General features: G+C 37.3%; 1 protein-coding gene across 1 annotated transcript; it reads left to right on the top strand.

The window, feature by feature from the left end:
* Positions 1 to 7,673: 7,673 nt before the first annotated feature.
* On the top strand, positions 7,674 to 18,908 carry LOC121296250 (coiled-coil domain-containing protein 57-like). Its single transcript, XM_041221589.1, has 12 exons — positions 7,674 to 7,686; positions 8,057 to 8,438; positions 9,736 to 9,805; positions 11,004 to 11,110; positions 11,387 to 11,545; positions 11,717 to 11,791; positions 11,919 to 12,119; positions 12,248 to 12,267; positions 13,538 to 13,683; positions 14,048 to 14,191; positions 14,898 to 15,034; positions 18,734 to 18,908. The coding sequence occupies exons 1-12, from the start codon at positions 7,674 to 7,676 to the stop codon at positions 18,906 to 18,908; spliced, it is 1,629 nt and encodes a 542-aa protein (XP_041077523.1).
* Positions 18,909 to 27,867: the final 8,959 nt, after the last annotated feature.

Genomic DNA, 27,867 nt, shown 5'->3' on the forward strand with positions numbered 1-27,867 from the left:
ATTGTTTTTGTGGATTTACAAAAGTGTTGAAACAGTGTACTTGTTTTCAAAGCAATTGTCATTTTTGTCTATAATGCAAGCTAATATTAATAATTTTCACCGAAGCCATCCTTTAACGTGTGCCCCCAGATGTCAAAGGCTTGTGTTAGATCTTACATTTTAAATTAGTTATATAATAGCTACAGAAGTGGCAGATTTAATTGCAATTACTTGATGGGCCTCACTGTAATATTGATCTGGACAGCTGGACCTCCAGACCTCAATTACTGAGAGCACACACACTGTCCCTATTGTTTCACATTGGCAAATGAGGTTAATTATGCAGCTTTATGCTTGAAGGATTACTATGGCAGACCTATCAAAATGACTTTACTAAATGAGATAAAACCCTAACTGCACTCAACTAATGTATACAATATCGAAACCATTCAAATATAGGTCACCCTTATGTAGACTACCAGGACCAGTTAGAATTGGGTAAGATTGTTATCTTTTAAACACTAAAGGGTGATGTTTAGTACGTCTCTACAGCTGCCTCTATTATATGTAAAAAATATAATTGTGACATACATAAAGACAGATAGATGTTCTATATGGGCATCATAGATGGACTTAAATTACAGTTGCAGCAGGTTTATGTAGCTTAGCATCTTGTCTCCACTGCCACATTAGCTATTACCCCAGTTACACCCATAATGCTGCCTTAGGCATATGTTTGATGAATTGTTGGCAGGGGCAACTATTTCTGGGGGAAGTTTTTATTATGAGGTCAAGGGGCAACTGGAACTAACCCCCCTCCCCCACCGTTCCTCCCCCACCCACTGCAGATCTATCTATGTCATGAGTAAATAATGTTGTAGTCACTGGCAACCTCACATTAACATCACTATTGCTATTACAGAAATATGTCCACTCTTCTAGTTATTAAGACACTTCAGTGTATGCATAGCAAAGGATTTGTAGAAAATTCTATACAAAAATGTATAACGCAAAGGGATTAATCAGAATGCAACAATCTACTTGGGTTTGTTTGCTAAATGAACGACTATATTGTAAACACATACGCTGTTAAAATGTTTAGGTCTCTCCTGGCAGATTACACACTCACTGGATCATCAGTGCTCTAGTTTACAGTGTTTGCATGGCTGGAAGGCCTGCTGCATGATTGAGGCAGCTAGGGAGGACAATAGGCCGGGGAGGGTGAAATAGCTGAGTTATCAGTAGATTGTGCACAGAGCAATAGTTAAAGCACAGAATCAGAGGAAGAAGACTCGCAGAACACAAGGGTGTGAATTACTAGAGGAGATATATTGACTTCCCTTCCATGGCAACAATGCAGAGGGTACCAACTGATGGATGGGGCAGGTCGTGGGGGAGGAAAGAGAGAGAATGATGCACGGGATGTTCCCTATGGTTGAAAACAGCAGTGTCTCATAATTCATTAGCACACATTACCAGGGGTGTCCAATCCCGGTCCTGGAGGGCCATTCCACCCCTGGTTTAACCGGTAACATTAGATAATGAACTACTTTAGGGTTTGGATGGAGGTTTAATTTGTTCAATTATACAATTTTGAACTGGGTTGGAAAGAAGATCAGGAGTGGAAGAGCCAACTTGAGCCACACCTCTATAAATCCATTGGTGTTAGTTTACTCCATTCTTCTACTGATTGTCTATTTAGAAGGTCTCATAAAAGGCCATCATGCATTCTCATACTTGCAGTCATAGGTTGTTTTGCAACTGGTATTCAGGTATCCAGGTTATTGCCAAATGTACTGATTGGAAAACATATTGTGAGACAGAATCCATCCCATAAACTTAGACTGTTTGTGAGCAAACAGGAGGTGTTGTTAATGGGTAGAGTGTTAGAGTCGTGGACGACAACCTTTTAATTCTTTACCTCTTCACTTATCCAAATATCTCCAGAGCAAACAGCACTTATTTACATGCTTCATCAGGCAAGCTAGCTTTTATTTCAGTGAGGCAGGTATTCAGTTATACCAAACAGAGTATTTGGATATATAAACTCACACACACACACACACACACACACACACACACACACACACACACACACACACACACACACACACACACACACACACACACACACACACACACACACACACACACATTTGCCTTTGAATCCAAAGACCAGCAGATGAACTGATAAATAGTTTCAGTTTTCTAAACCACTGGAAGAAGTAACTTTAGTTGAAGTGACATATACTGTTTGTATATAATTTACAAGGCTAACAGAATATCTTTAGATATCTTTAGAATACTGCTTTTCTTGTTAGTGATGCCCCAGATTTTACCAGATATTACCAGTTTGTGCCACCTCACTGAGTGTGTAATAGACAATTGCTGCTGTGTTTCATTACACAGATAAGGATAAAAAACAGTTGCAGCTCCACATGTATCAGGTTACAGTCGTTTTATAATAATCTGCATCATGAGGAAGTAGAAGAATACATTCCCTGATAGGTTCAAAGAGTGTAAATACATAACAGGAGAGGCATGCCATTACACGCCCTCTCAATACAAATATGATATTAAATTCCTGTTTAACGACAGAATTGTTATAGCACTGATGAAGGTTTTAGCAATACAATGTGTTTGCTTGACTGAGTTTCTGTACACGTGTGTGTGTGTGTGTGTGTGTGTGTGTGTGTGTGTGTGTGTGTGTGTGTATTATAAGCTAGCAGGGAGGGAGTTAAAACATGTGAAAATATAACTGTCTTAATTGTTTTGTTGGTTAGTAATCCCCTGCACCTGGTGTTAGTGGAAAATTAGAGCCAGGTGCAGGGTATTTAAGAGAGACAGGCAGTTGTTCAGGGCTGCTGCTGTGTGTAGGGAGGCAGAAGTTGTGGTCTGCTTCCAAGCAGTCAAGGTAAAGTGCTGTATTAAACCGTGTGAGTTTTGTGTTTGAGTTACAGGTAAACAGCTTAGCTGTCCTGGTTGAGTTAGGTTCCAGACTGTATAGTTAGTGCTCCAAGAAGGAGCTAGGTGTTTGTTTGTTTTGTTTAATTTATTTGATTGGTGTTTATTAAAAGTGCACGTCAGCGCTTAAATCAATTCCATTTCTGTGTCCTGGGTCTATTTTAAAAGGGGCAACGAACCGTGAGAGTTGCACAATCTTTCGTGAGAGTTGCACAATCTTTCACTATATATATATATATATATATATATATATATATATATATATATATATATATATATATAAAATCTCATCAATATCTTACTCATAGATGTTCAAGTGAAATTAATCCAAAAAGGGTATCAAGATTACTATATTCAAACTGGACTCAAATTAACAAAAGGAATATTTAATTATTCATTATTATAACAAATTACATTAATATTAACTTGGATCCTGTAAGAGAATACATCAAAACATATTTCTTCAAATAGATGCTTCTTGCATAAGAATCCAATGGATTTCTAAGAGAATACAGAATACAAAACAAATGCATTCCTTGTTAATAGCAAACATCGGGCAAATACTTCTCAAAGACAATCCACATAGATAATGTGCACGGCAATGCTATATAATAAAGGAAAAAATAGATTAGCGTTTACCAGCAACAGAATAAAAATACTCTGAAAGACAAGCAGGCCTGCAAGGAAATCTACAAGGCTTATTTTTGTGTATTTGAAGCCTGCTCCTCTCCTCTCTTCCTAGTGATGATAATCAACCCCCTAGTTAACCCTTTGACTGCTACACAGTTATCCAGCCCAAAAGTATTATAAAAAATAATAATTTAAAAGAGCAGCCTCGAACTGGGCATCCAGTTGGCCAGCTCATTGCGTGAAGTGTTATGGAAATCGATAATAGCTAGAAATAAATAGAGGAGGATATTTTGCTGATTTTGTGATGGCAATTATAATTGCTATATTGTATTGCTATATGATTTTTTTTTTTTTTATATCACAACAGTAATTCAATAATTTCTCATGTTTATACAATGCACTGTATATTGTACTGGCTAAATGTGGTCAGAATGTGTTTTGACTCACATCGCATTGCATTCTGTAGTCCTGCATCTCTTAAGAAAATACTTTGAATATATTGGGAATAAACCTGTCCCATTGAGAACCTGGAGCCACCCTAAGAACACTTAAAAAAATTTTTTAGGATGAATTACATAAGTATCAGTGTGTAACTAATAAAATACGACATTCCTGAGAGCTAACGGTCGTGGTCCTGAATACTAAAGACTCATTGAGATCTGTCGTCTGTGTCTCTCCTTAGAGACACTGGAGTAATTCCCTGGCCTGCTGTAAATCTTCATGTGTTACAGCTAATGCTTTCTTCATATGATACTGTGGGTGTGATGTACTCTCCCCTGAGATGATGCAATAAGCTCTTTGCCTGAGTCACAGCTGAGCTTCATCTGACATCTTCGAACCAACTAGTCAGAACTAGAATGGTTTCCTCTCCACCTGCCTTCCTCCTGCACTATAACTGATGTGAGATTGATTATCTGAATCCTCCATGTGAACGATTAGAAAACATGGAGGCTAGCTGGTACAGCCTTTAAGACCCTCACTGCTGGAGGCTTCAGCTAGTGTGGACTGGTCAATTCAGTATGTGCTCTGTTTAATTTTCTAAAACAATGACTCCAGAGATAAAGCTAGCTATACACATGTGTTCTCTTTTCCTAACATTCAACACTTCCCCTTTGCCACCTTTCCCAAAATTCTTTCCTTCGCCACTGTAAAAGGACATGTGACTGATGTCATTGCCATGTGTTTCAAAGGTCCTGTCACAACATCACCTGTTCGTCTCAACATTTTCGTCAGCATTTTTATTCATCACTTTTAAAAAAGCAAAAAAAAAAAATAGGTACTGCACAAATAAAGGGGGAGGAAGTGGATTATATAACTTTCTCAGGACTGGGATCACTATGTGTACTATAGTAACTAAAATTGAATTTTGTGCTGTCGGCATTATAAGGAAAGTCAGAAATGTGAGTGTATTTAGTCGTGACTGATCTAGCTGATCCTTTAGGGGGTGGGGGGTAGTGTAAAGTGCCCTTGCAAACGTCTAGTCAAAGATCAGTCACATAGTTATTTTTGGTAGTCAGGTAATTGTCAACCTAATTATATTTTTCTGACCTTTACAGAATTAGCCCTGCACTCTGCTCTTATCATGTTCTGAGAACCTCTTCACTTTTTTTTTGTCACATCCACACCACTTGGTTTTAAAGAGCGCGTTGAGAAAACGATGCAGCCTCAAACACACAAGCCAGAGAATGTACTGTAAGGCATGTAGACTATTCACCTAAAGAAAATTTCTCCAGCGGGAGCTTTTAAAAATACAAGACACTCTCTTTCATCATTTGATAAGGCTGCTCTTCACCTTATAGTGGAAAACTATTCCTCTTGAAAAATGACCTTCTGTGAGCAATTAAGTCTAGCTGTGTCTACCTTTTTCAACTCCCAGGTCAACAATAAGCCTCTACAGTCGAGTAAAATTGCTATAAGATACTTCAAAGCCGTGCCATAAAAACTAAGATGATATGAAGAGATCAAACCAGTGACAGAACCTGAAGCAGGAAAACAAATTATTGATCTTCAGGACAGGCTTGGTACCAAAAACCTGCCCAATTCATTTCTCTTAGCTTGCCCTCATAGCGTATATGTTTAAAAGGGCTTTCTATAAATGTTTTGTTAAACACTTGTACTGTGCATCTTGCATCTTTAATCTGTAACTAGAACCCTGCTTTTGTTCTCAGTGTAGTGGACGGCTAAGTGATGAGATACATGCAGCCTGGCAAAAAACATGTTTGTAAACATGACAGACCAGGGTGAACTGTTTGAATTTGTGTTATTAAACAAACCTAATAATAATAAAAAAAACATTTATTGTATAAGATTAAATGCCTTGCAATAAAAAACCACAGAACCCAACATCCTTGATACATGATAATTATTTATTTATTTTGCACTGTTATGTGAAAACCATTCAGCACATATGAAGTATACAGACTTGAACGCAGGAAATGATATAGCCTGTTTTTTTAGTTTTGTTTGTTTTTGGTTTTTTGTGAGCTTATTACACTTAGTGATCTGGTTTTTTGACTCTTGTAATAATATTGATAGCCTATGTCAACACAGACAGTAAACATTATTAATTTAAAAAAATATATGATGATCTGCACAGATCCATGTCAGTGGGATAACTGGGCAATAATTATCCACCATCCATGACTAAGAGAACATTGTAGTTTCCACATCGAGACGATTTTCCTGTAACTCCTGGGCGAGCTAGTTTCCATAGTTACAGTGGAGACGCGGCCTGTTTAACAAGGCATGAGACGGCAACTGACAAAAAAAAAAAAAAAAAAAAGAGGAAATGATCCAAAAAAAGTGACAAAACAATTTATGATAAATTATTATTTCACTGAGATAAAACATATTTGATGCCATACACTGAGTGTAATAATATAACTGTTGATATGTTTGTAAAAATAAGCGTATTGTGCTTTAATGCTGCTATTGACGTTTTGTAGTGCAAATTGTCAGTTTGTCACTTTTACGTTTGAATTGTGATTTAGAACATTAACGTAACAACTGCAACCAAAGTGTGACACTTTTTTTCTTTTGGCTTAAATTTGGCATGAATCTAGTTTAGTGCGGTACAAGTCGAAATAGTAACACTGTAGTACTAGTCTAATTACTGTTCCTTTGTAGTCCCGTCTATCACAGAGCGCATATATTAATTATATTACAGCATTATAGCTAAGTGATTTCCATCATGTATACCGGTGTGGTGTTATTTTGTGGTACACGTTAAAACGTGGTACACCGTGTACTGCGCTTGCCCAGGCATGAGCAAATTATTTTACCTTAAAAAACAAAGAAACGACCATCCGAAAGGGGTACGATGCCGGTAAAGTTATTTTTAATATCCCTTTTTTTTTTTTTTTCACAATTCAGAAAATGTATGTGACTTTAGCGAATGTGCAACACATTGGGTTATCTAAAAGTGGAAAAATTACAGTTTGTCTTGTTCGTAGTGATTTGTGCAGTAGTGGCAGCATTGACAGCGTACCACTTTCTGGTGTCAAATGGTTACGCATACCACAGTCTGATGATGTACCACTTTCTGGCCCTACACCAGTACACTGTCCAAGGTCAAAAACTAAACATCTTTAACTTCAGACAGTACTGAATTAGGTAGAGCTTGCTGATATATCCCATATGGATTTAGATTTTTAAAGAGGCTGCTAAAAAGTGTGAGATTGTCTGATATTTGCTTCCACGTCCTTCCTTTGCATATTAGCCAACAAACAAAATTGTATTGTTCTGTAAAATGCACTGCAATTATACATTTTAAGTAACCTAAATATTGTATCTTAAAAGAGCTTGAAACAGTTACAGTTGATGTTTCACAGTGCAGCGTGGTACAGTTCAGCAGCCACATTATGATAACACTGAGTGTAACAGCGCTTAGATTACATTTGGATGCATAATGTAGGCTTTCATTTGCAGCAGACTGGATTATCTGTAAAAGACTGGAGATTAAAAAGGTGAGGATATAATGTTTCTGTGCTGACTAACAGCACTGGGCTTAATGGCTATGGGAAGTCACAAATCAGTAACCCGTATCTGCTCACGATGAGGTTTTGGCAAGGCTACAACCACTGAAATATCTACACGGCTACATGGTCCAGAAAAGTACAATATAGATTTAAAGTCTAGTAATGTACTGTACTTTAGCAAATAAAACTGAGCCAGGTGTAATTGAATGCTGAAGGTGTAAATATACATAATGTAAAAAATATTTGAAAAAACTGACCTTTTTCATTGTAAATTCAGCAAGAATTCAGCAGAAATTCTATTTCGTTATTCAACACAATTTAATTTCAGGAAACCTGTGTGCATTGCAGTACAAGAGTATACCACACAAATGTCATGATGTTTAGTCAGGAGAGTAGCTAAAATATTATGATTTGTAGAGGATCTGGTGACTATTTTAGTTTGTTTAAATTTGAATCTTTGTGCAAAGGCTCATACTTTCTTTTCCGAACACCTATTCTGTTTCTAGGCCTTACTAGAACAGTGCTAGAGGGAGGGGATCTTGACGCACTCCTTGTGCGTAAAGAACAAGAATGGAAAGATCTCCAGGCTCACCGCATCCACCGAGGGGAGACAGCACTGCGGGACACGACTGGTCAGTTGAAAGAGCAGAGAGAGAAGTTTGACAGGCTGAAGGAGGATTTCAGGTATAACCTGCGGATCCCGGAGGAGAGAGACCAGGAGTTAGATCGCTACGACACCATGTTCAGCCGGCTGAAGATACTGAAGAGCACCAAGCAAGCAGAATCCAGTGAGCCGCGCATCCAGATAGCCACAGTGCGTGAAGATCTCCAGCATCAGTACCAGCAAAGGGTTAAAGAACATCAGCTTGAATTAGAAAAAGTGCATGGGTACATTTTTATATAACTTTATTGCATTCATATGCAACAGGGTTGGGGTCAAAAGTGCACATGTTTAATTTAAAATATATATTTTAATATTGTCCTAAGAATAACCATCACATGATCTGTCATAGCAAACTGAGCTCTTACCATGCAACAAAGAATGCCATGTTAAAAACGTAGGTTACTGGGGGCTCCCGAGTGGCGCATTAAAGGCCCAGTAAAGGCGCTCGGAGGACGTGTGCTCCAGCCTCCTTTCCCCGAGTCGGCGGGGGAGTTGGTCAGCGCCGCTCAAACGGCTCCAGTATGTCTATTATTAACCCCGTTACACCCGTGTGATTTAACCTCTCTTTTGTGGTCCCATTTTTTAACGAGATGACTAAATAAAAAAAAAAAAAAAACGTGGGTTATTTATTGATACTATATAAGTGAGCCAAGTTCACCTTTTTATGTTATATCTAGCACTACTGGATTTAAAAAAAAAAAAAATACTTCATAGTGCATCAGTTATTCTGATACCTCTCAGCTTTGCTATATGTGTACTAAATTAACTTATTTAACTAAATACCTTAAGAATTCATTAAAGGTGTGTGTGATTGAAATTAACATCTTCCTAATCTTATTAAAGTTACATAACCAGAGTTACAGTTCAATCTCACTCTAAATCCTTTGGTACTGTGGTCTTTTAACTGCGAATCTGCTCTTCTCCACTGTTTTCACTGCTGTGGTCCAGCTTTATTAAACTTAAATGGCCTTAAAGCTCAAAGGAATATAAAACCCACCATTCCAGAGACTTGAACTCTATTAGTGCTGACTTAGTGAAATAGGATAGTTGTTAGCTTTACTTTTGTCTGAAATCCTTTCCAGTATATATATATATATATATATATATATATATATTATATATATATATATTAGTAAATAGGATAGTGCCTAAGAGTAAAAGTACAATATTGAATACTCGTTTGTGCATTCTCTGTTGAGTCTTGTTCTACTAGTTAAGCTAGTGCATACTGCTAACTCAGCTTATAATGAAAAACTGAAGGGGAGTACCCTACAAGGTTACAAGGGCAGGATCCTTAACACATCCTCTGTAAACTGATGCCAATCTGTCTTGACTATTCATACCGCAATGTAACTGTCCTGGATCTCAACCAACAAAAATAAGGACAGCTCATTTAGTAAATCATTCTGTTTAAACTGCCTGGCACTTGGATCACATGCATGTTTACTACGGGAAAGCAAGTTTGGAACTATCTGCCATAAATGATCAGTGATTCATTTTCAATTTAATTCTTCATTTGAGCCTGAAGGACTGCGATTTCCAGCAGTATCGCCAGAAGTACGGGGTGGAGGGGGAGCTGGCATTGAATCAAGCCGGGAGAGGACATTCAGTTGACTGCCTTTCTGTATTTAGAACCTTATAAAAACATTTCATCTTTGCTCAAAGGATCACAGCCAATATTATTGCATGTAAATAGAAGGATTATAAGTGCCAGACCTGACAAATTGTTCTAAGGCTTGAAAATGTAATTAACTTTGCAAGACCACGGTTGTAAACAACAACTCCCTTTGCATAGTAGTTGGAGAGATGCCAGGTTCACAAGGAGCCTCACACCTCGACAAATGATGTGTGCTGTTCCAATAAAGCTCATAATTAATTATGATTAAACCAAACCCTAAGTGCTATATAATAGCAATCTTATTTCCATTCCAAAACACACCCCTACAGAATGTGATGTGTATACATGATATTTTGTCTTCTTTCAATCAATATACTGTGTTACCAATCCAACATTTTGATGACATATTGCCTGTGGTTGGGTGATTGGTGTATCTACTAATCATCCAGCAGCTAAAGCTTCTGACAGCTTTCTGCTGACCAGTGTCTAACCTTTCAGCTGTGAGGTGTTATTTTACCACCACCCTACCCCTGTGTTAGAGCCCATATGAGAAAATGAAGGGACTTGATTGTCATTTTTAACATCTGCAGTGAGATCTACAGCTGTAGGTCCAGAATGCATTGTAAAACATATTTACTGTAAATCAGTTTGAGCTCCTGCTTTATTTATTTTCCTATAAATATTGATGTTTATTGTTTGAGGTTAGAAAGACTACCCGGAAGCCTCCAGATGACACAAAAAATGGAGATGACTCCATGCAAACCAAACATTAGTTATCCTGAAAAAGTTGAGAGCTCCAGGTGCCAAAAAATATATAATGTGATTAATTACAGGCTTGGGTTACTAGAGTACTGCTTTTGCTATGCAACAGTTCCACCTATGTTGTATATGTGGCTCGAGTTCAGCTGCCCAGAAAAACAGACCGAAGAGTCTTTCGGTACTACCCCCCTTTCCCTACCCCCCCCCCCCCCCCCCCCCCCCACTACTCAGTTGTTATAAACTATTCTTCTCTTGTTGTGAAAGCCTCAGGCTCTCCAGTGAAACCTTATTACTATATTTAATGAAGGTCAGCTAGAGCTGTAATATATCATAGTACATGTGTAGCATAAAGTATTGTAACCTGATGTACATGCATGTATCTGTTATATTTATACATAAATTATATATTTTTCAAGAGCTGATGGTGGAGTTTGACAGTGAGATGAGAAGGAGAGAGCATGAATTCAATCTGATAATTGATGAGCAATTGAGCAATGTCATTTTCTCACATGACCTCAGAATAAATACATAGAAGATCAAATCTGCATTTCAAATACTTTTGTGGAAGTGGAAGGTAGCAATACAAAAAGATTACAAAATAAGATTAATGTCACACATGTTGAATAGAAATATGTATTTGTAAAGCCAGTTAGAGAATGCTATTTTAGTACCTGCAATATTACCAGTGAAACCACTCTCAGTGTTCATATGTGTTATTAATGAAATGTTTCCCAAATTGTGCCTTTGTAGTATGGTTTAGGAAATGCTTCTATTTACTTTGTGCATTTAATTTAAGGTTAAATTACTGACAAATGAGTTGGAGGTTTACAGAGATGCTCGAGACAAGTGTGCTGTTTCCCTGCAAGCAGCAGAAAATATTGCCCGCGAGATGGAGAAGGAGATCAGACACAAGGAATTGGAGACCAAAGATGTTTTGTCTGTCAAGGATGCATGGTAACAAATACAACAGGGTTGGCAAAAAACAATTAATGTTCAAATAAAAGTCCTTGTAAAACACAAAAACAGCAAGAAAGAAAGTGTAACATGTTAAAACTGTTTTGGAAAATATTGGTTTTTGTTAATGTAATATTATAGAATGTCATTTTCCTTTTTTGTTTGTTTTAGGATAAAAGAACTGGAAGATAAACTTGATGTGCTGGAGTTAAACTGGAAGAAAGAAGAAGAAATATTCACCAGAAAGTAAGTTTGACTTGGGTATCATCAGAAAGTGGATTTAAAAAATAGTAAATCACTGCAGTTTTGTATATGCATTACCTTTTGCAAAAATGAAAAGAACATACAGAATACTGTCTTGTTTAATGTGCAGGCACCAGGAGTTGGACCGCTTTGCCCATGAAAGGGGCGCAGTGCTGGTGACCGTGAAGGAGGCCCATGCTGAGCAGGTTCGGGACCTGGAGCAGAAACTCAGGGAGCTGCAGACCAGACTAGAGACCCTGGAAATGGAGAAGCGGAGACTGGAGTGGAACCACATAGACTCCTTGAGGGAGAAAGAAGAGCAGCTGGAAAAGTAACTTAAAGGAATCAAATGATCGAGTAGTGATAGTGTCTAAATCAATCAATCAATCAATCAATCAACAACGGTAATGTAATATATGCACATCAACCCATGAGGGTAATATTTTGTGTTCTCTTTAGATGCCAATCCATCCTGCTGTGTATTATCAAAATATATTAATTGAAATAATACTCTCACTGCATGGCTGTTAGATTTGAATTTCCCTGGGAATGGCTGAAACTGCTTTGCAATGTGAGTCTTGTTCATTCTTGCTATTTATACCGGCAGATCTTTGAGCTAATATAGCAAGGCTGGATTGAAAACTCTGTTTCTCAAGATGCAGAGAACCAGCACAATTAGTCGAACAGCTGCAGAAGAGCCTTCATAACTAACATGAACAAGTAAGCTGGCATTTCTAATGTTCATTGATTTTATATCCTTTCCAGGATCCCATGATAGTTCAAACTTCACAGTGATAAGAATCAATATGTTGGTCTACACCAATAGAAATCTTCAAGATATCGGAGATCAAGAGTGTTTACTTAAGATGTCCTTTGTTAAAGCGATTAAACCTGTCAGGAGCGAGCCTGTCTAAAAATTGCTCAGGGATAGTTAGTAAAATAGAATATTTGCCAAGCTAAACAATGTCTTTAAGAAAGCTGACCTAAATATTAGCTTTAAAAAAAAAAGAAAAAAAAAATTAATAATCTAGACCTTGCGTTCTGATAATGCTTTCTAAATTTAAGGTAGATTTAAATCAGTTAAATATTTAATAGATTTATTTTTGGTATATGAAAAAGCAGATAGATTTTTTTTTTATTGTGTTTTTTTGTCATTGGGATTCACTGTATGTATCTTCAGCGTAGATACAAAAGGATGTTTAAACTAATAGATTTAGTGTACGTAAAGTATTTATCTAAGATGGTTATTCATGGGCAAAAAACTTCTGCGAAAATAAAAACCATACAGCCATTCTGCAATAATCTCAAATACGGGATGCTAGACATGCACAAGCGTGCATTCTCATTGTGTTCAGTAGCCGGTGCTGCACCCATTAGTGTCAGGTGGTCGTGCCTGCTTGGTTTCTGCTGTCACATGGAATCACCATTAAACAAACAGTATTGTTCTTTGGATTAAAAAAGCTTAGGATGTATTCATATTCTTATGACTATGATAAATCCTAATCTGCTAAATGCAAAGAACAGCTCTCCTTGTTTAGTCATAATTCTTAAACCTATTTTTTTGGGTGTAGATGAGTTGTAAAGTAGTAGCCTTTCTTTTGCCTGTACTGAACGAATATCTGCAATGACATTTGGTGTATCATATATAGAGTAGTTTTACACCCTCTGTAACATATTGTGTTCACAATCCAGATGCAAAAGCCAACATTTTCTTAGTCAATATAAATGTTCTTTGTTGTTTTGTCCCAGGCTTCGCGGTGAGCTGGATACAATGGGATGCTTACATTGCTCAGGTGTCCAAGAAAACAGTTGCAAAGGACATGCAGGTCCAGTCTCTGGCAGAACAGGGGTCCAAGGAGCAGACAGAGCTGGCCAGATATAAGGAGAATGTGGAGGCGAGGGTTCAATTATTAGAAGTATTAATCACTCTAATTACAGGAAGTGCTGTGTTAGTGTATTTGCAGAAGAAGAGCAAATGGGATTGGCATATAATATATTTAATGCTCAGTTAACATTATTTCTTATCTCCCTGGGGATGGATATCCCTGGTGACCAAAATACAGGGCAAGCCTTTGTATGTACTCTGTACCACACTTTTCCATTTAATTGCTGACAAGTCACAATCTCTTACCTGAGAATTTGAGTTGGGCATTATGTACTCAATTGGAACAATAAAAAAAAGGATACAAATTGTCAGCCTGCAGACTGTTTTGCTGAGCTAGTAACCCATGCCTTCTCTTTCTCTTTCTCTGTCTCAAGTACAAATATCAACTGTTTCAAACTCTGGAGCAGGCCAAGGTACAGGCAGAGCTGGACTGGCAGAGGCGCTGTGAGGATGCAGAGAGAAACCAGTACTTAAAAAATGAGGAGCTGGTTCAGGGGCTCAGTAAAGCCAGAGATGAGGTGGGTGAGGTTTTTAGAATTAGAATTTTAGAATGAATATAAAGCACCATGTGCCATTTCAAATTTCCAATATTATTAAGTAAAGTTTATTTGAAAGACTTCATATTTTACACTTGGGGCTGTCTGAGCAAGCCTAAGCGAGGTGGATTTATGTAATGAGGTCAGTATAAAAATGACCACAAGGGGTGTGCACAGCAAGTTTCTTCCCTTTTGAAACAATGAGCTTGGTAAACAGTTCCATGGATAATTTCTGACGTATTAACTGTTTCATGTGGGAAGAAATTACCAGTGAACACACCAAGTGGTTGTTTTTAATACTGACCTCATTAAAAAATCCACTTTGTTTAATTGTTACTCAGAGAAAGTCCCAAAGGTAAAACTGCACTATGCTGAAGTTTTGCAATACTTCCAACAAGTTTGGTAGAAAAGCATTTCATTTTGTATTAATGCTCCAATGTTCAAGTACAGTTTTAACTTTACATATAAGAGATATACATTACAAAGAGTAAAAAAACATGCTTCCATAAAATTAAAGTTAATCATGACAAAAATATCAGTGTCATTGCTTTAGTTTGTTGATTTGCAAACTGTTGTGCGCATGTTAGGTTAGTTCAAGCTGCTAAGTTTCTTTAGACTCCTGTGTACCCACGGGACAGCTGTATATCACAATGGTGTAGGCACACAGTAACCTGACCATCCTTTCCAGAGAATGGCTGAACTTTGGGAGACGGAGCGGGAGCTGCAGGATATGAATGTGCTGGTGCAAAGTGTGACCATCAAGAGGGACCAGTCCGTGGGTGTTTTACGCAAACATGGATTTCATTCTGAGAGAGAGAGACACGGGTAGAGGAAATGCTGACCGAATACATTTTTAGGATAGCCCACTGTTCATGGAGATAAATTAAACAAGCACTAATACATGACTTATGCGTAGGGTTAGTTAACCCAAGTTATACATTTAAACCAACTAAACTCTATGCCGTTCAGTTGTTAAAAACAGCATCGATTGAGCACCAATGTTGTGATGTGGGAGGCGTTGTTTAAAGTAGATTCATGCGAATCATCTTGTTTTTTGGTTTGTTTTTGCTGGCACAGCCTAAATGTCAATTTGTGTATGCTATTTAAGAACTTCAACCAGAGAACAAACATAACAGAATATATTGTTAGCAAGCTTGTCATTCCTGGAAGCTAACCAGAACTGAAATTTGGGAATAGTACATGTTGCCCCTTCACAGCAAGCTTGCGTCATGAAACTGCATACATATTGCTGCCTGGCTAAGCAGGTAAGTGAATAGGAGGAGGTTTGTATCCAGGAATACAAAGATGAAAAGGTCACTTTGAAATTGTTATGAATGCCTTATACTATTCATAAACATTCTGGCAAACTTCTTTATGGGCTCCTGTAAAACATGCAGTAAGCAAGTTTTGAATGACAAAAAATGACAAAAACTCACTAGGGACAAGAAATGAAGAGTTATATTAAAAATGTATTTCTTTAAAAAAAAAAAAAAGCCAGTTTGTTACTTGTGGCTTTAATATATAAAAAATAAAGTGACTTGGAACACATCTCCAGTTGAGTGCAGGAAACTGTGCTGGGGCAGATACACTGTGAAAGAAGCTGCCATGTATTCCTCTATCCCCTTGGCCGGCCCGGGTACTTCACTGCTTCAACCTATTGAATTTGCACAGCTTCATCAGTGGAGGTGAATAGAGGGGAAATGCTGTTTATATAGAGCTTGGCTGCAAAATGCGTTCTTTCAAAAGAAACTGAAATGTACTGAATACAATGGAGAGGGTTGAGAATGTATTAATAATGCAAAAGTTAAGATGATGCAGTATTTATTTCTACATGACTTTCATTGCTCTGTTGTTTTCTCCTTGGATTTTTTTTTTTTAAATTGCATTTAAGTACTAAACTCCACCCAGACACAAAACAGAAACAAGCCTAGTTCACATGCGAATATTTTAAAGACATTTTCACGGCTGAGTTACCATGGCCTGGGTTTCCTGGGAGACATTATGCTGTTGCACTTTTTGTTTTTACATCCCAGCTTTTGTTGTTTGCTTAGTATTTTTGCATCAATGCGCAGTGTGCAAAAGAAATGGGATCATTTTTTAATCTTTTGTTTCTCTGTTTGCAATTCATATAACCATCACACCATATTAAACAGAATGTTATGTTAGGAGTCTTTGGTATTCAACAACTTGTAATTGCTCTTTTATAGACAGTTGTCTGTAACAAATAATCTTTCACTGTTTGTATGAATCTCTCTTAACATAGAGCGTGAAAGTGAACTTAAATGCAGAGAGACTGGATGTTCTTTTAAGATACTTTTTATAAACCTTTGGTGTTCAAAGGTTTATAAAAAATGTCGAAGGAGAGGGGCTGATCCAGATGAGACTTTGTAGGGCATTTTAATGATTTTTTCAGCACCTTGTGTAGTGATAACAGAAGAGGTGACCTGGATTGTAAGAATCCGAATGATTTTCCTGGAAATCATTGTGCCATTTATTTTTGTTTTGTTTTGTTTCTCTTCTGTAAGTATTAAGAATTAAAAAAAGAACTTAACCCAGACTGGCCCATTGTTGAAACGAGGGACTATTTCTTCAAGGAAAAAGTACCAAATCTGATGTTGGCCTAATTGGAAAATATAAATGGCCAATCTGCTTTCTGATATGATTCAAGCTGAGTCACTGTTTTATTATGTCTGTGACTGGCGTTGTGTTGCCCATTACCATTCATGCAAATTTGCTAAATAAGATCACTATGGCAATTTAAAGCATTTGAATAGAATAGAATCTACTTTTTGTTTCCTGGGTCCCTCTTGCAAACAAGCTGTGCCAATTTAATGTGGTTGACTCTAGTCTGGAGAGAGTATCCATTGGGAATGGATGGAAATTCAATATCAGAAAACTTTAACCTTGCACGTTGTTTATTGCAGCTACACTATGTCCTTGGCTACTTGGAATTGCTCCAGACAGAAAGCTTAGAAATAAAAGGCAATAGTTGCTGCAATATAGCACTCTGCCTTTAATGCACTTTAACTTGCACTTATCTGCTCCCTATTTTACTGTATTTAATCCTGCACTTAACTCAAGGTGTAGTATTTTGTATTTCACCTGCACTCGTATCTAACCCTGATGTAAGTGCCCAATATCAAATCGTACTGTGTTTTGTATTTGCTCTTATTGGGACTGAAGTCACTGTATTTTGTATCTTCCTCGTAACTGTACTGTAATTCTTGATATGTATTTTTTGTATACAACTGCAAGCCACCCTGGGTAAGGGTGATTGCTAAGAATTATATTATTATTATTATTATTATTATTATTATTATTATTATTATTATTATAATATAATAAATAATAATAATAATAATAATAATAATAATAATAATAATAATAATAATAATAATAATAATACAAGAAGAGCTAGGCAAGTCAGGGCCAGTGGGGACAGGAATCATATTCCTGTTGACAAATACAGATGCTCCTTGGTTTTTTAGAACTGATATAAAACAAAAGGAGCTTAAAAAAATAAAAATAAAACTTTCGTCAGGATTTTCACAAGTTGGCACTTGTGGACAAGCCAGCTGACTGCTATGTCACTCTCAGATGTCTGTTTTAAAAAGAGGCTGTCCTATTTGTAGAAAATGTGGTGTCCATGTATCATGCTAAAATCCCAATAAATATTTAACATGATTGTATTCTGGCCAATAGTACCACCTGTTGAATGAATATTGCAGTTGCACAGAGCTGGTTTGTCTTTTAGTCCAATTTTTATGAACAGATCCATACAGTATTAATTCACTATGGGTTAAACAATGTTGCCTTTCTCTAATACTGCGATACGTGAGTCAAAATCTCCTATATAATAGGTAAAACTTAGTCATGTTATGCATTTTACCCTAGAGAAGTGTCTTTGAAGATATCGCCTTGTAGTACAAAAATATATGTTTTTTTTTTTTTTTATGGATGAACAGTTTCCATTAATAAATAAAACTGGACATTTGTGATTTTTTTTTTTTTTTAAATCAGTTTTATATAAAAAATGTGTTTAGTCAGAATCAAACAAAAAAGGGCATAGCAGTAAATGGAACTTTGTTTATAATAGTGCCATCTAGTGGGGATTTCACATACTTTATTTATTGCAAAGATAATAAAGCTGGGCTAGTATTTTTGAGTGTTAGGATTCCATTGGCCCTTTTAAGAAGTTTTTGTGTGTTGATATGCAGCGTTGATTCAGTAAAACAGATTCCCTGACACTAAAACGACCTCCCTTAATAGAATGTCTGCTTTTGCAATGTCACAGATGAAAAACATAGCTTTGCAATCTGATATTACCAAACTGATGTAGTTTAACTGGTTTATCTCCAAAAGAATGAAAATATGATAAGGGTTAAAGTTTTTCAGTTGTGGAATCTGGGAATTTTTATTAGGGCAAGTGCTCTCCACAATTACTATCATTTATTTCTATTTTGTTTTCTTTCTAGTGGACCAGTTTTGAGCACGGGGTGCTGACAGAGGGTGATTTCCCCTCAGAAGAGATCCACAGAATGCAACAGCAGAACAGAAGCCTTTGTGCCGTCATAGCAGAGATGAGAAAAGAGATGGAAACACCAGTGCTGCCAGGTCACATGACACCAGCATGTCAATCACAGAGCCCAGGAAGAAGCCTGATGTCTCTGTGGGCCCCTTCACACCAGGTAAAACATGAAGTATCTAAACGTGCAAGTGCTTTCTTTATTGAGTTTTATCACTTCTATAGAATTGTACAAAATGATGGTACAGAAACAGACGAAGACAGAACTTCGTGTTCCACAGAGTACATCAGGTCTTTAGAAGATGAAGTTGAAAAGCAGAGTTGAAACAGAAATGCAGACAACCGGAGGAACAGCTGGAGGAGGCATTAAAGGATCCCAGTAAGACACCAGCCCTTTTCTCAGGATTCCCAGTCTCTGCAAACAACGCTTACCTCCAGAACGACACTCGCACTCTCAATAAGACCACAGGTAAATTCCAGGGGTTCTGTTGGTATTGTATTCCCTTATTCTCCATCCCTTCCAATGATGTAAAAGAGCCATGACCTGTTCACATTCTCAACTTCCATCTGTAAAATCCACAAATGCATTCAGCAACAGTGCAAGCTCCCTGAATTATTCAGTTCTTTGTCAGTGTTTTGCGAGATAATGTTAATTGTTTAATAAAACTATTGTGACAATCAAAGGACACAGAGACAAACAAATAATCCCAGTAACACTTGCCTTACATAAATTACTATAACTTTGTAGGCCTCACATTTTTCTATACATAGTTTTGTTAAATATTATACATGTTTTTTGTTTGTTTTTTTAATGCTTTTTTAAAGGACAAGATACAAAGTGTGTTTTTATCTTATATTCGATTGCTCTGTTTGGGGCTGCCAGTTTAATCAGATGCCTAATGTACCACCTTGCTATCAAGTTTCTCTTTTAAAAACTTAGCACTTAAAAAGTCTCCGCCGCTGCAACTTTGAAAAAACAGGAGGCCAGGGTCGCTTGTCAGGAGTCCATGGTGACTCAACTCACACAGCAGGTAAAATCACAGTGTGAGGATTTCTTTCCTCTCTCCCTCTGTACTTCTGTCTAGATTGGAGTTTAATGCTCATTTCGAACAGAATTTTAGGAGTGAGGTTTGATTATGTTATTGGAGCATATCATATGGCAAGAACATCTTATACTGTAGGTGGTTCAATGAGACAGGGAAAAAACATTTAAAAAAAACTAAGTCTAACAGGAGATACTGTACATCAGAAACATAATTAACGACTTGCAACATATGTTTCTGACTCTCTGTCCTAGGTACGTCTGAAGCAGAATGAATGTGATGAGCTTCGTTACAACCTGTCCAATCAGACAAAGAGGAGTGGTGTGGCGATAGCTGGGCTGTGGGATCGCGTAGCAGGACTGGAGTTACAACTGGCTGAAGCACGCAAGGAGGCGGAGGAGTACTTCAAGGGTAACCTGCAGCAAAACCTGGAGGCTGTTGCTCTGGGGAATGAAATGAGACCAATAAGCAGATTTTAAAAGTGGGGACCACACTTTCCAGTTAGATGTGGAACAGATCAGGTTATTGGGGAAATTACTGTATTATGGTTGCCTGGTAAAGCTGTTGTTAAGAAGTCTTTACTTTATGATGAATACCTCTGCAGTTAGTTCTTAGTGGCTATGATGAATGTTAAAACATATTGTACCCAGGGGGTCCACAATATAGTGAACTAAAATGCATCATTTATTTACAAAGTCAGCTTCTTCAGTTAGCTGTCAAGCATCAGACACATGGAGTATGGAGCTGTGTGCATGCTATATTATTCATAGTTAGTTTAATCTGATCATTTTCAAGAGAAACAAACAGAATATGGTAATGTCAAGGATAAACCTTATCTGAATATTGCAGAATTAATGATGAGGCAATACATTTTTTGCAACATATGATTCTAACGAACCTGATTGGCTGCCTGATGTCAGGCATGGTCTTTACCACTTTGCAGAACAGTCTTGTTACACCATGCGATTTAGTTAGTAAATAACAATTACTGAATAACAATTGCCCTTTTATCTCCCAACATTCCTAGATGTTATGTTCCATTATATATATATATATATGTGTGTGTGTGTGTGTGTGTGTGTGTGTGTGTGTGTGTGTGTGTGTGTGTGTTCTCAATTTATTAAGGTAAACAGGACATTGGGAAGCAAGCTAAAATAACCACTTGAACTAATAACAAGTAGCAAAAGATGAATTCCTAGACAGATAGCAAGAGAGTGAACAGAGACGAGCTTCAGCAGTGAAAACCTACCATTGTACAAACTATGTTTACCTACAGTACGTTTTACCTAGGTATTTTTCCTTATGTTTGCAAGCTGTCCCCCAGCTTTCAGTTGCTGCTTGCTGTGTACTGTATATTCATGATTCACATTTATAAAAAAAATTTGGTTCATCATTATTAAGTCGTCAGTGCTGGATCATTGCATGGGTTGGGGGAGTTAAAGGATCATTATTATCAGACCTCTATCATATACTGTAAATGTGTTGACTCCACTGAAGTGAATAGTTTGGTTAATAAATGTGTATTAAGGTGTATTATGAACAGTTTCCTTTTCAGACTCACAGCACACTGGTTCAGTATATACCCCTGAACCAACTGCCAGCCCCTCCACCATTCTTCCAGTCTCTTGAAAGGCTGGCTTAGGAAGCTCAGAACCACCTCACTGCATTGGAGCAACTAAAGTACCAGCTCACTGCTCAGGTCCAGATTGCTTTTCATATCTGAATAATGGAACAATGAGGCAAGGAAACATAAATATATATTAAGTTGGCAACTTTACAATGCTGCCGTGGAAACAATAATAAATAAATACTTCCCACCGGTACAAGGATGCCATCAGTTATTGTGTCTCTCTGGGGAAATGATGCATTCTGCTGTGATGGTAGTGAAGTGAATGCAGTTACAGCTATTGTAACCACCCTGTATGTACTGAAGATTTTTCTTTTTTTTCTCATTTGTAAGGATGTAACTCAAGAGTTAAATTAGCAGTGGTATGGGGAATTGTGGCAAAGTGGTTTGTAGTGCTCTGGTGTATAGGTGATTTGAGGTGCTCCAACAAAGGACAAACACAAAGTTTACCGGTCAGGTTTCTTTTAATGCCCTAAACCGGGTTTCAAATAATAAAGCTGGTTCTACCCAGCAATGGGTATTACCAGCTACAAAACAAAGGGGTTGCAGTCCCGAAATAATAACCACAGAAAACACGTCTCCAAACTGGGTGCTCTGGTGCAGGTGCGGTGCTCTGAGTGCTGGTGCTCGTGCGCGTTCAGGTCCGGGCTTCTTGCTGCAGCTCCAGCTTCGTATCAGCCGTCTGGCAAAACAAACACAACACTTCTCAATGAACCCACACTTCATTCAAGGTTCCATCCTTGTCTCCTCCCATTAACCACAACAAAGGAGACGATTACGGCGTCACGTCCCCCTAAAGTACCCTAAGCCCCGCCCCCTCCGATAGCTAGTTCAATCACGTCTCCTCCAATTCATGACTGAAACTTCGCTCATCGTACTAGGGCGATGACTCCAGGTACCGTAACGCCGCCCTCTTCCTGAATGGCCGGCTCCCGACTGTCCCTGGGATGAACTGCCCAACCATTCAGTAGGAAGCCCGCAGCTCCTGTTGTACAGTGCCCTCACCGGTCGAGAGGGAGATTGTTGATTTGGATTCATTCGCTCTCCATCACAGGAATTTAGACCAGCATGTAAAGTAATAGCTGTATTAAAGTTGAACATACATATACTGTAACATACATTAACATCACAAAGTCGAAAAATTATAATTAAAATATTTTTTAAGTAGATTGGTGGTTTTAAGCATGTTGATTTCTTTTGTTTAATTTTAAGAACATGCTTATTTAAAGTACATCAAACAGACTTTTCTAGCTGGCCTCTTCGCTGCTTTGTTGGTAAATAATTCAAAGATGTGTAGATTAATTGCACCAGCTGGCAGTAAAGATGCAGGGAACTCTTGTCCATTTAAGTAATTTGATTAGACGTTGACAATCATTTTGCTCCATTTTCATTGTAAACTAATTCTTTAATACTATCTTTGTCTGCTAGGAGCTGCAGTATGCACAAAGAGATCTGTACAGAAGATCCCCCACCCCATTTTACACCCAAAGTTTTCAGAAAGTGAAGATCGGAGAAAAGGAAAGAGGAGCAATCCATGGGGCCAGCATGCAAGAGCTGGCGATGGTGATGCGGCACGTTCATATTTAAAGGGGTGCATTACTTTGGAAATACAAACACTGGTGTACATTAAGTAATAATAACTGTACAACTGAATAACTGAAAAAATGCTCCAGTGCATTTAAACCTCTATTTATATATTTACAAATATCATATAGTGTAACATACCGTAGATGTAAGTTTTCAGCTCATGTGTTAAATGTTCTGTCTTTTTACTTAAATGTTTTCCTCCCTAGAATTCTCCAGCAGCCAGAGTACATGTTATGCATTAAGGTATGTATAGCCTTTGTACTTTCTTTCATGCCTGGTATGATAGGCTGTTAATAACATGATGAATATTCTTCTGTTTGCTAAGCAGCAAGCCATAGGAAGCAAGGAAGAGACTACACCTCCAGAATTGAGCCAGTCACCGCAGCTCGTCAGACCTGAGCACAGCCAACTGTGTCCTGAGACGAGGCCTCTCTCCAACCAATCACAGCCCCTGATGTCATCTTTTGGATAAGACAGCTCTCTTCAGGATATCTGGCAGATGTTGGACAGAGGCTCAAGTCCGTCTGTCTGCACACCATGGGAAGGCACACAGCAAGGTACTATATGTGGGGACATAAATGTGTGTGTGTGTGTCCCCTCCCGTAAGGTATTAACTAGCTACATAGGACATGCGTGTGTCAATGGACACTTAATAATAAACAATGGTAATTCAATTCCACATTCCACATTTAAATATATTAAAGTTTTACAGGACACCCTGCAGAGTTTAAAATAAATCCCTTTCGTTACCTTTATAGTGTTACTTGTTGTTCATATCACAGCGTTATAGTTTTAAACATACTGACTCTTCTGAAATTTGTAATCACACATAAATCAACTGGACAATACATTTCTCAACATTTACCGAGGAGCATTCGCCAGGGAAAGAAAAGTCTTCTATAGATTGCAGTGTATCCAGAGCATGCTCCCTTTGGCAACAATGCTGGTTTTCTGTTCCCACAATTCCTCTCATTTCAGCCAAAGCATCAGCATGGTTGCAATGGGATGTTTAGAAGAAAAATATTTTTCTTCCGGTGCATATTCCTGAGTAAAAGTTGGGGGGAAAAAATACCTTTGTTATCTAAACTAAAGAAAATCCAGTACACCAAAGGAAAGTAATATCAGTATAAAAATGAAATTTATGCAGTACAATTGATAGACTGTAAAGCTGTTCAAAGAAATCTAGACTCCAACTCCTGATACAGAAGCACTCTGGATTATTCTTTTTAGAACATGGGTATGTAGAGCCACAATACTTGACATGCGCAAGAAAATATGAATTGTCCTTGACTTTAATAAAGTTTTCTGACTATGCTCTTTGACTGTTCTCTGGCAGATTCCCAAGGACAACAGTTAGCTAATGGGTATTGGCATATAGTTTATTAGCCTGATTTCAAAGCAGAGATTATTCTGTATCTGATCAAGTTTTCACAGAGACCAGTTTACTCAATTGGCTTAGCTTTGTAAGGATGGAAATGTTACTAGAGGATAAGCTACATAATCACCCCTTTCACATTTTAAAATGAGCTGAATGAGAAAAAGACATTATATATTACAGCATATGCTAAACCCTTTGTTTGGATTAGGATAAATTTTTAACTGATCCATTATTACTCTGCCCAACAGTGAAAACAATTAACAAAATCCAAAACTCGTTCCATCCTGTTTTCCAAAGTGTACTGTAATTATGTGGAATCATCTACCCTTTAATTGAGGGGCTCTGCTTCCCAAATGAAGGACGCTTGACCACCTAGTCATTACATTCATGCAAAAAAAATCTTGCATTGTTATTGTAAATTTACTAAGACTGCTCACAAAAAATATAATTAAGAAAAGAATAACAATGCTGGCTTTACAATAACAGTTTCGGTGATCTTGTTTTTTGTAATGGGTTAAAAAAAATTATTACGTTCTTGATTTCGTGTATATATTTTGTGCACACTCTGCAAAAACAAAGCAATTCGTTCTTAATTAGTTAAAGCAGGGGTTTCCAACTTTTTTTTTAACTAACCCCCCCCCCACCCCTTTATTTATTTAAAATCAAATTTTTCACAATAGTCTTGGGACTGGCAAATTACTGGTTTAAGTCAGAACACCAAACAGTAGGCTTGATTCTTAAAACTTAATTACATGTCTAGGTGCACAAAATAAAAAAAACTGTATGTAGCAATGTCTTTGGAAACACTCATACTCGTTTTCTATTCGGCAAAGTCATTAGAAATGATACAAAGTAGCCTGCACTGTAAGTGTTTATCACGTTACCATTTACGTCTCACCTCAGTATAATTATGTGTGCCTTTTAAATGTTTACAGGATCAAAAACATTAACCTCAAGGTAAAACTGTAATAACTAACAATGATAAACTTTATTTTTTTTATTAAAACCAGCATAATAATGATCCAAACAAACTCTGTATAATTTTCTGTCATTTAGCACTTTCTGTAGACGTGTGCTTTCTTCCTTCGTTTTTCTTTTGCAAGTAAGAAATGTATCCGAAAACATATTGAATCAGCCACTATTGCTGTACTAAAATGCAGCCGCGGAAATAAGTAAAACAAAAAATGTCAAAGTATGAGTATTGTGCTTACTAATTATGCTTACCAGAGCATTTGTAATTCTAAAAATTGCAGAAACATTTCTGAAAACAGCAAAGAACATGAGCAGCACAGAGCGCTCTCCAGAGGCACAATTGCCAGACAGTTGCTTCACTAATATCAGAGTGGAAATCCACTAAATTGAAATCGCATAATTATACACAGTTGTTTAGAGAATGTATAATACTGTTAAAAAAATTAATTATAATTATTTTCTTTTACTTTGATTTTTATTATCCTGCTTACCTCCTATGACCTTTAGAAGTGCACCCAGGGGTAAGCGGTTGAAAACCCCTGAGTTAAAGTAAGTAAGCTTGTTAAAATTGTAGTCTGAGCAGGTTGTACTGGACATTTCTAGCTTGGAACCACTATGCTACTTTATTGATTTAAAACAGACTGGTACACACATACTGGTTGGCTGACAAAATGCTTACTCAAGTATTGCATTAGCTGTGTATGAAATTAGCAAGCAAAGTGCAAGGTAGTTCATGGACTAGAAGTAAGAGGACTTGAATGAGGTGATGTTTGTAGTGTTAGGTAGTCATTACACAAGGCTCATTGTATCATATCTCTGATGCACTGTGATGCAATAAAAATAGTTCATTTTATTAATCGGTTAAACGTTTCTCACATTTCTTTTAAATACTGTGCACTGAATGCAGAACACAAATGACTATTTTTCTAGTTTTTCTAGGTTCAAGGTTGGATAGTTATGCTTACATCAACCTCTGGCGTAACACAAATAATTAGCTGTCTGTATTAAGCCTTGCTGCATTTAGGGTTTATCTCATAACTGATAAGAGGTTATCGCAGAGGAGTTGCAATGTATTTACACATCACGCTGCTCAGATGTGACTCTCTGGTTCAGATATTGATCTATAACAGACATTATCTGGAGTTACAAATTAAACAGCAGGAGATAGCTATGTTACACAGGAGCTCTGAATTTGACTGATGATGAGTAACAAAATGGTGAAACAGCACTCTTGGCTTGGTGTACCATGATTTTGCTGCAGTGCAAACTTATTTTTCTTTTGCCTATCAATAGTAGATCTACAGTTACAAAATATATCACTTACTAAATGAGTTAACAACACAAAGTAACTCCAATCGAGTACCTTAAATGCAGGTCAACAAAAATTCTGTATTTACCGTGTTAGAGGACTCCCTAAAATAAATCGATGACCTTATTTGACAGCTTTTAGCCCTTTTTCAAAAGAAAACTGGGAAGAATTTCTCCTGACAGTATATAGCTGTGCCTTCAAAACTGAGCTTGCTGCACATTGAAAAGACATCCTGAGTTGTAACTTTATGTGTTTTAAAAATATTATTATGTTAACATAATTACATGGAGCTTTGCCTATAAAATAAAACTTGACCAAGTGAACATAGAAACAGCTGTCTCCCTTGTATATCAAATTACATTTGTCCAAGTATAAATTAAACCCCACAGTTTTTGTTGGTCTTTTTTGTTTTTGCACAGTAGGAGCTGGCAGAAGCAGTGGCATGGTAAAGAGGGGAGGTCCTGTAATGAACTTCAGCTACCGTGGATCAGGCAGTGGGGTTAGTGTTTCAGGAGGGAAAGAAAACAGGGAAACCATTGAATCACCAGTGAAGCAAAAACGCACTGGAAACACTGCAAAGATACAGAACTACAATATAAAACAATGAGAGGAGCATGTTATGATTACATACTCCTTTATATACCTTTCTGCTGGTCAGAAATACACCTGTTTAAGTGAGTTGTGTATATTGTACAGTTAGTTTGTATACTTTCTGATGCATTTTTTTACAAATCTGCTTTGCAGTTAGATGTTTTTATAGATCATTATGGTACTGTGTGGAAGTTGTCTCTGTTTTGCAAATATTGTGTAAACCAATTGTGACAATGAATTAATAATAAAAAAAAGAAACATATGTATGGCTCAGTATGGTTTGTGCCACAGAAAGCTACAACTCCAGGAAGATAGTCAAAAGCTGTGAACAGTGCCTTAGACACATTTCTTTACTGAACTCCAGTTGAATGGTTTGCACATGAACACCCACATACTCCATCCAATGTGTAGTCCCATTATTTATCTTCTAATTCCCATGAACTTTAACTGCAGAGAAATGAACAAAGTGTATTAAATGGTTCAGTAATTCCGGCTTTCGTGACATGCAAAATAAAACAAATCCTGTTATTTATAATGCCCTTTATGATTGTTTTTTTTTTTTTTTTTTTTTTTTTTTTTTTTTTTTTTTTTTTAATTGCACTGTAATAGCGTGAGACTGCAACTTC

Source organism: Polyodon spathula, chromosome 21 (genome assembly GCF_017654505.1).
Source record: "Polyodon spathula isolate WHYD16114869_AA chromosome 21, ASM1765450v1, whole genome shotgun sequence".
Lineage (NCBI taxonomy): Eukaryota > Metazoa > Chordata > Actinopteri > Acipenseriformes > Polyodontidae > Polyodon > Polyodon spathula.

Excerpts from the sequence above, each read along its gene's own strand:
- LOC121296250 (XM_041221589.1), top strand. Across the intron at positions 9,806-11,003 it reads GGGAGCTGGCATTGAATCAA|CAAGAGCTGATGGTGGAGTT; the intron begins GCCGGGAGAGGA and ends TTATATATTTTT. Across the intron at positions 14,192-14,897 it reads TCAGTAAAGCCAGAGATGAG|AGAATGGCTGAACTTTGGGA; the intron begins GTGGGTGAGGTT and ends CATCCTTTCCAG.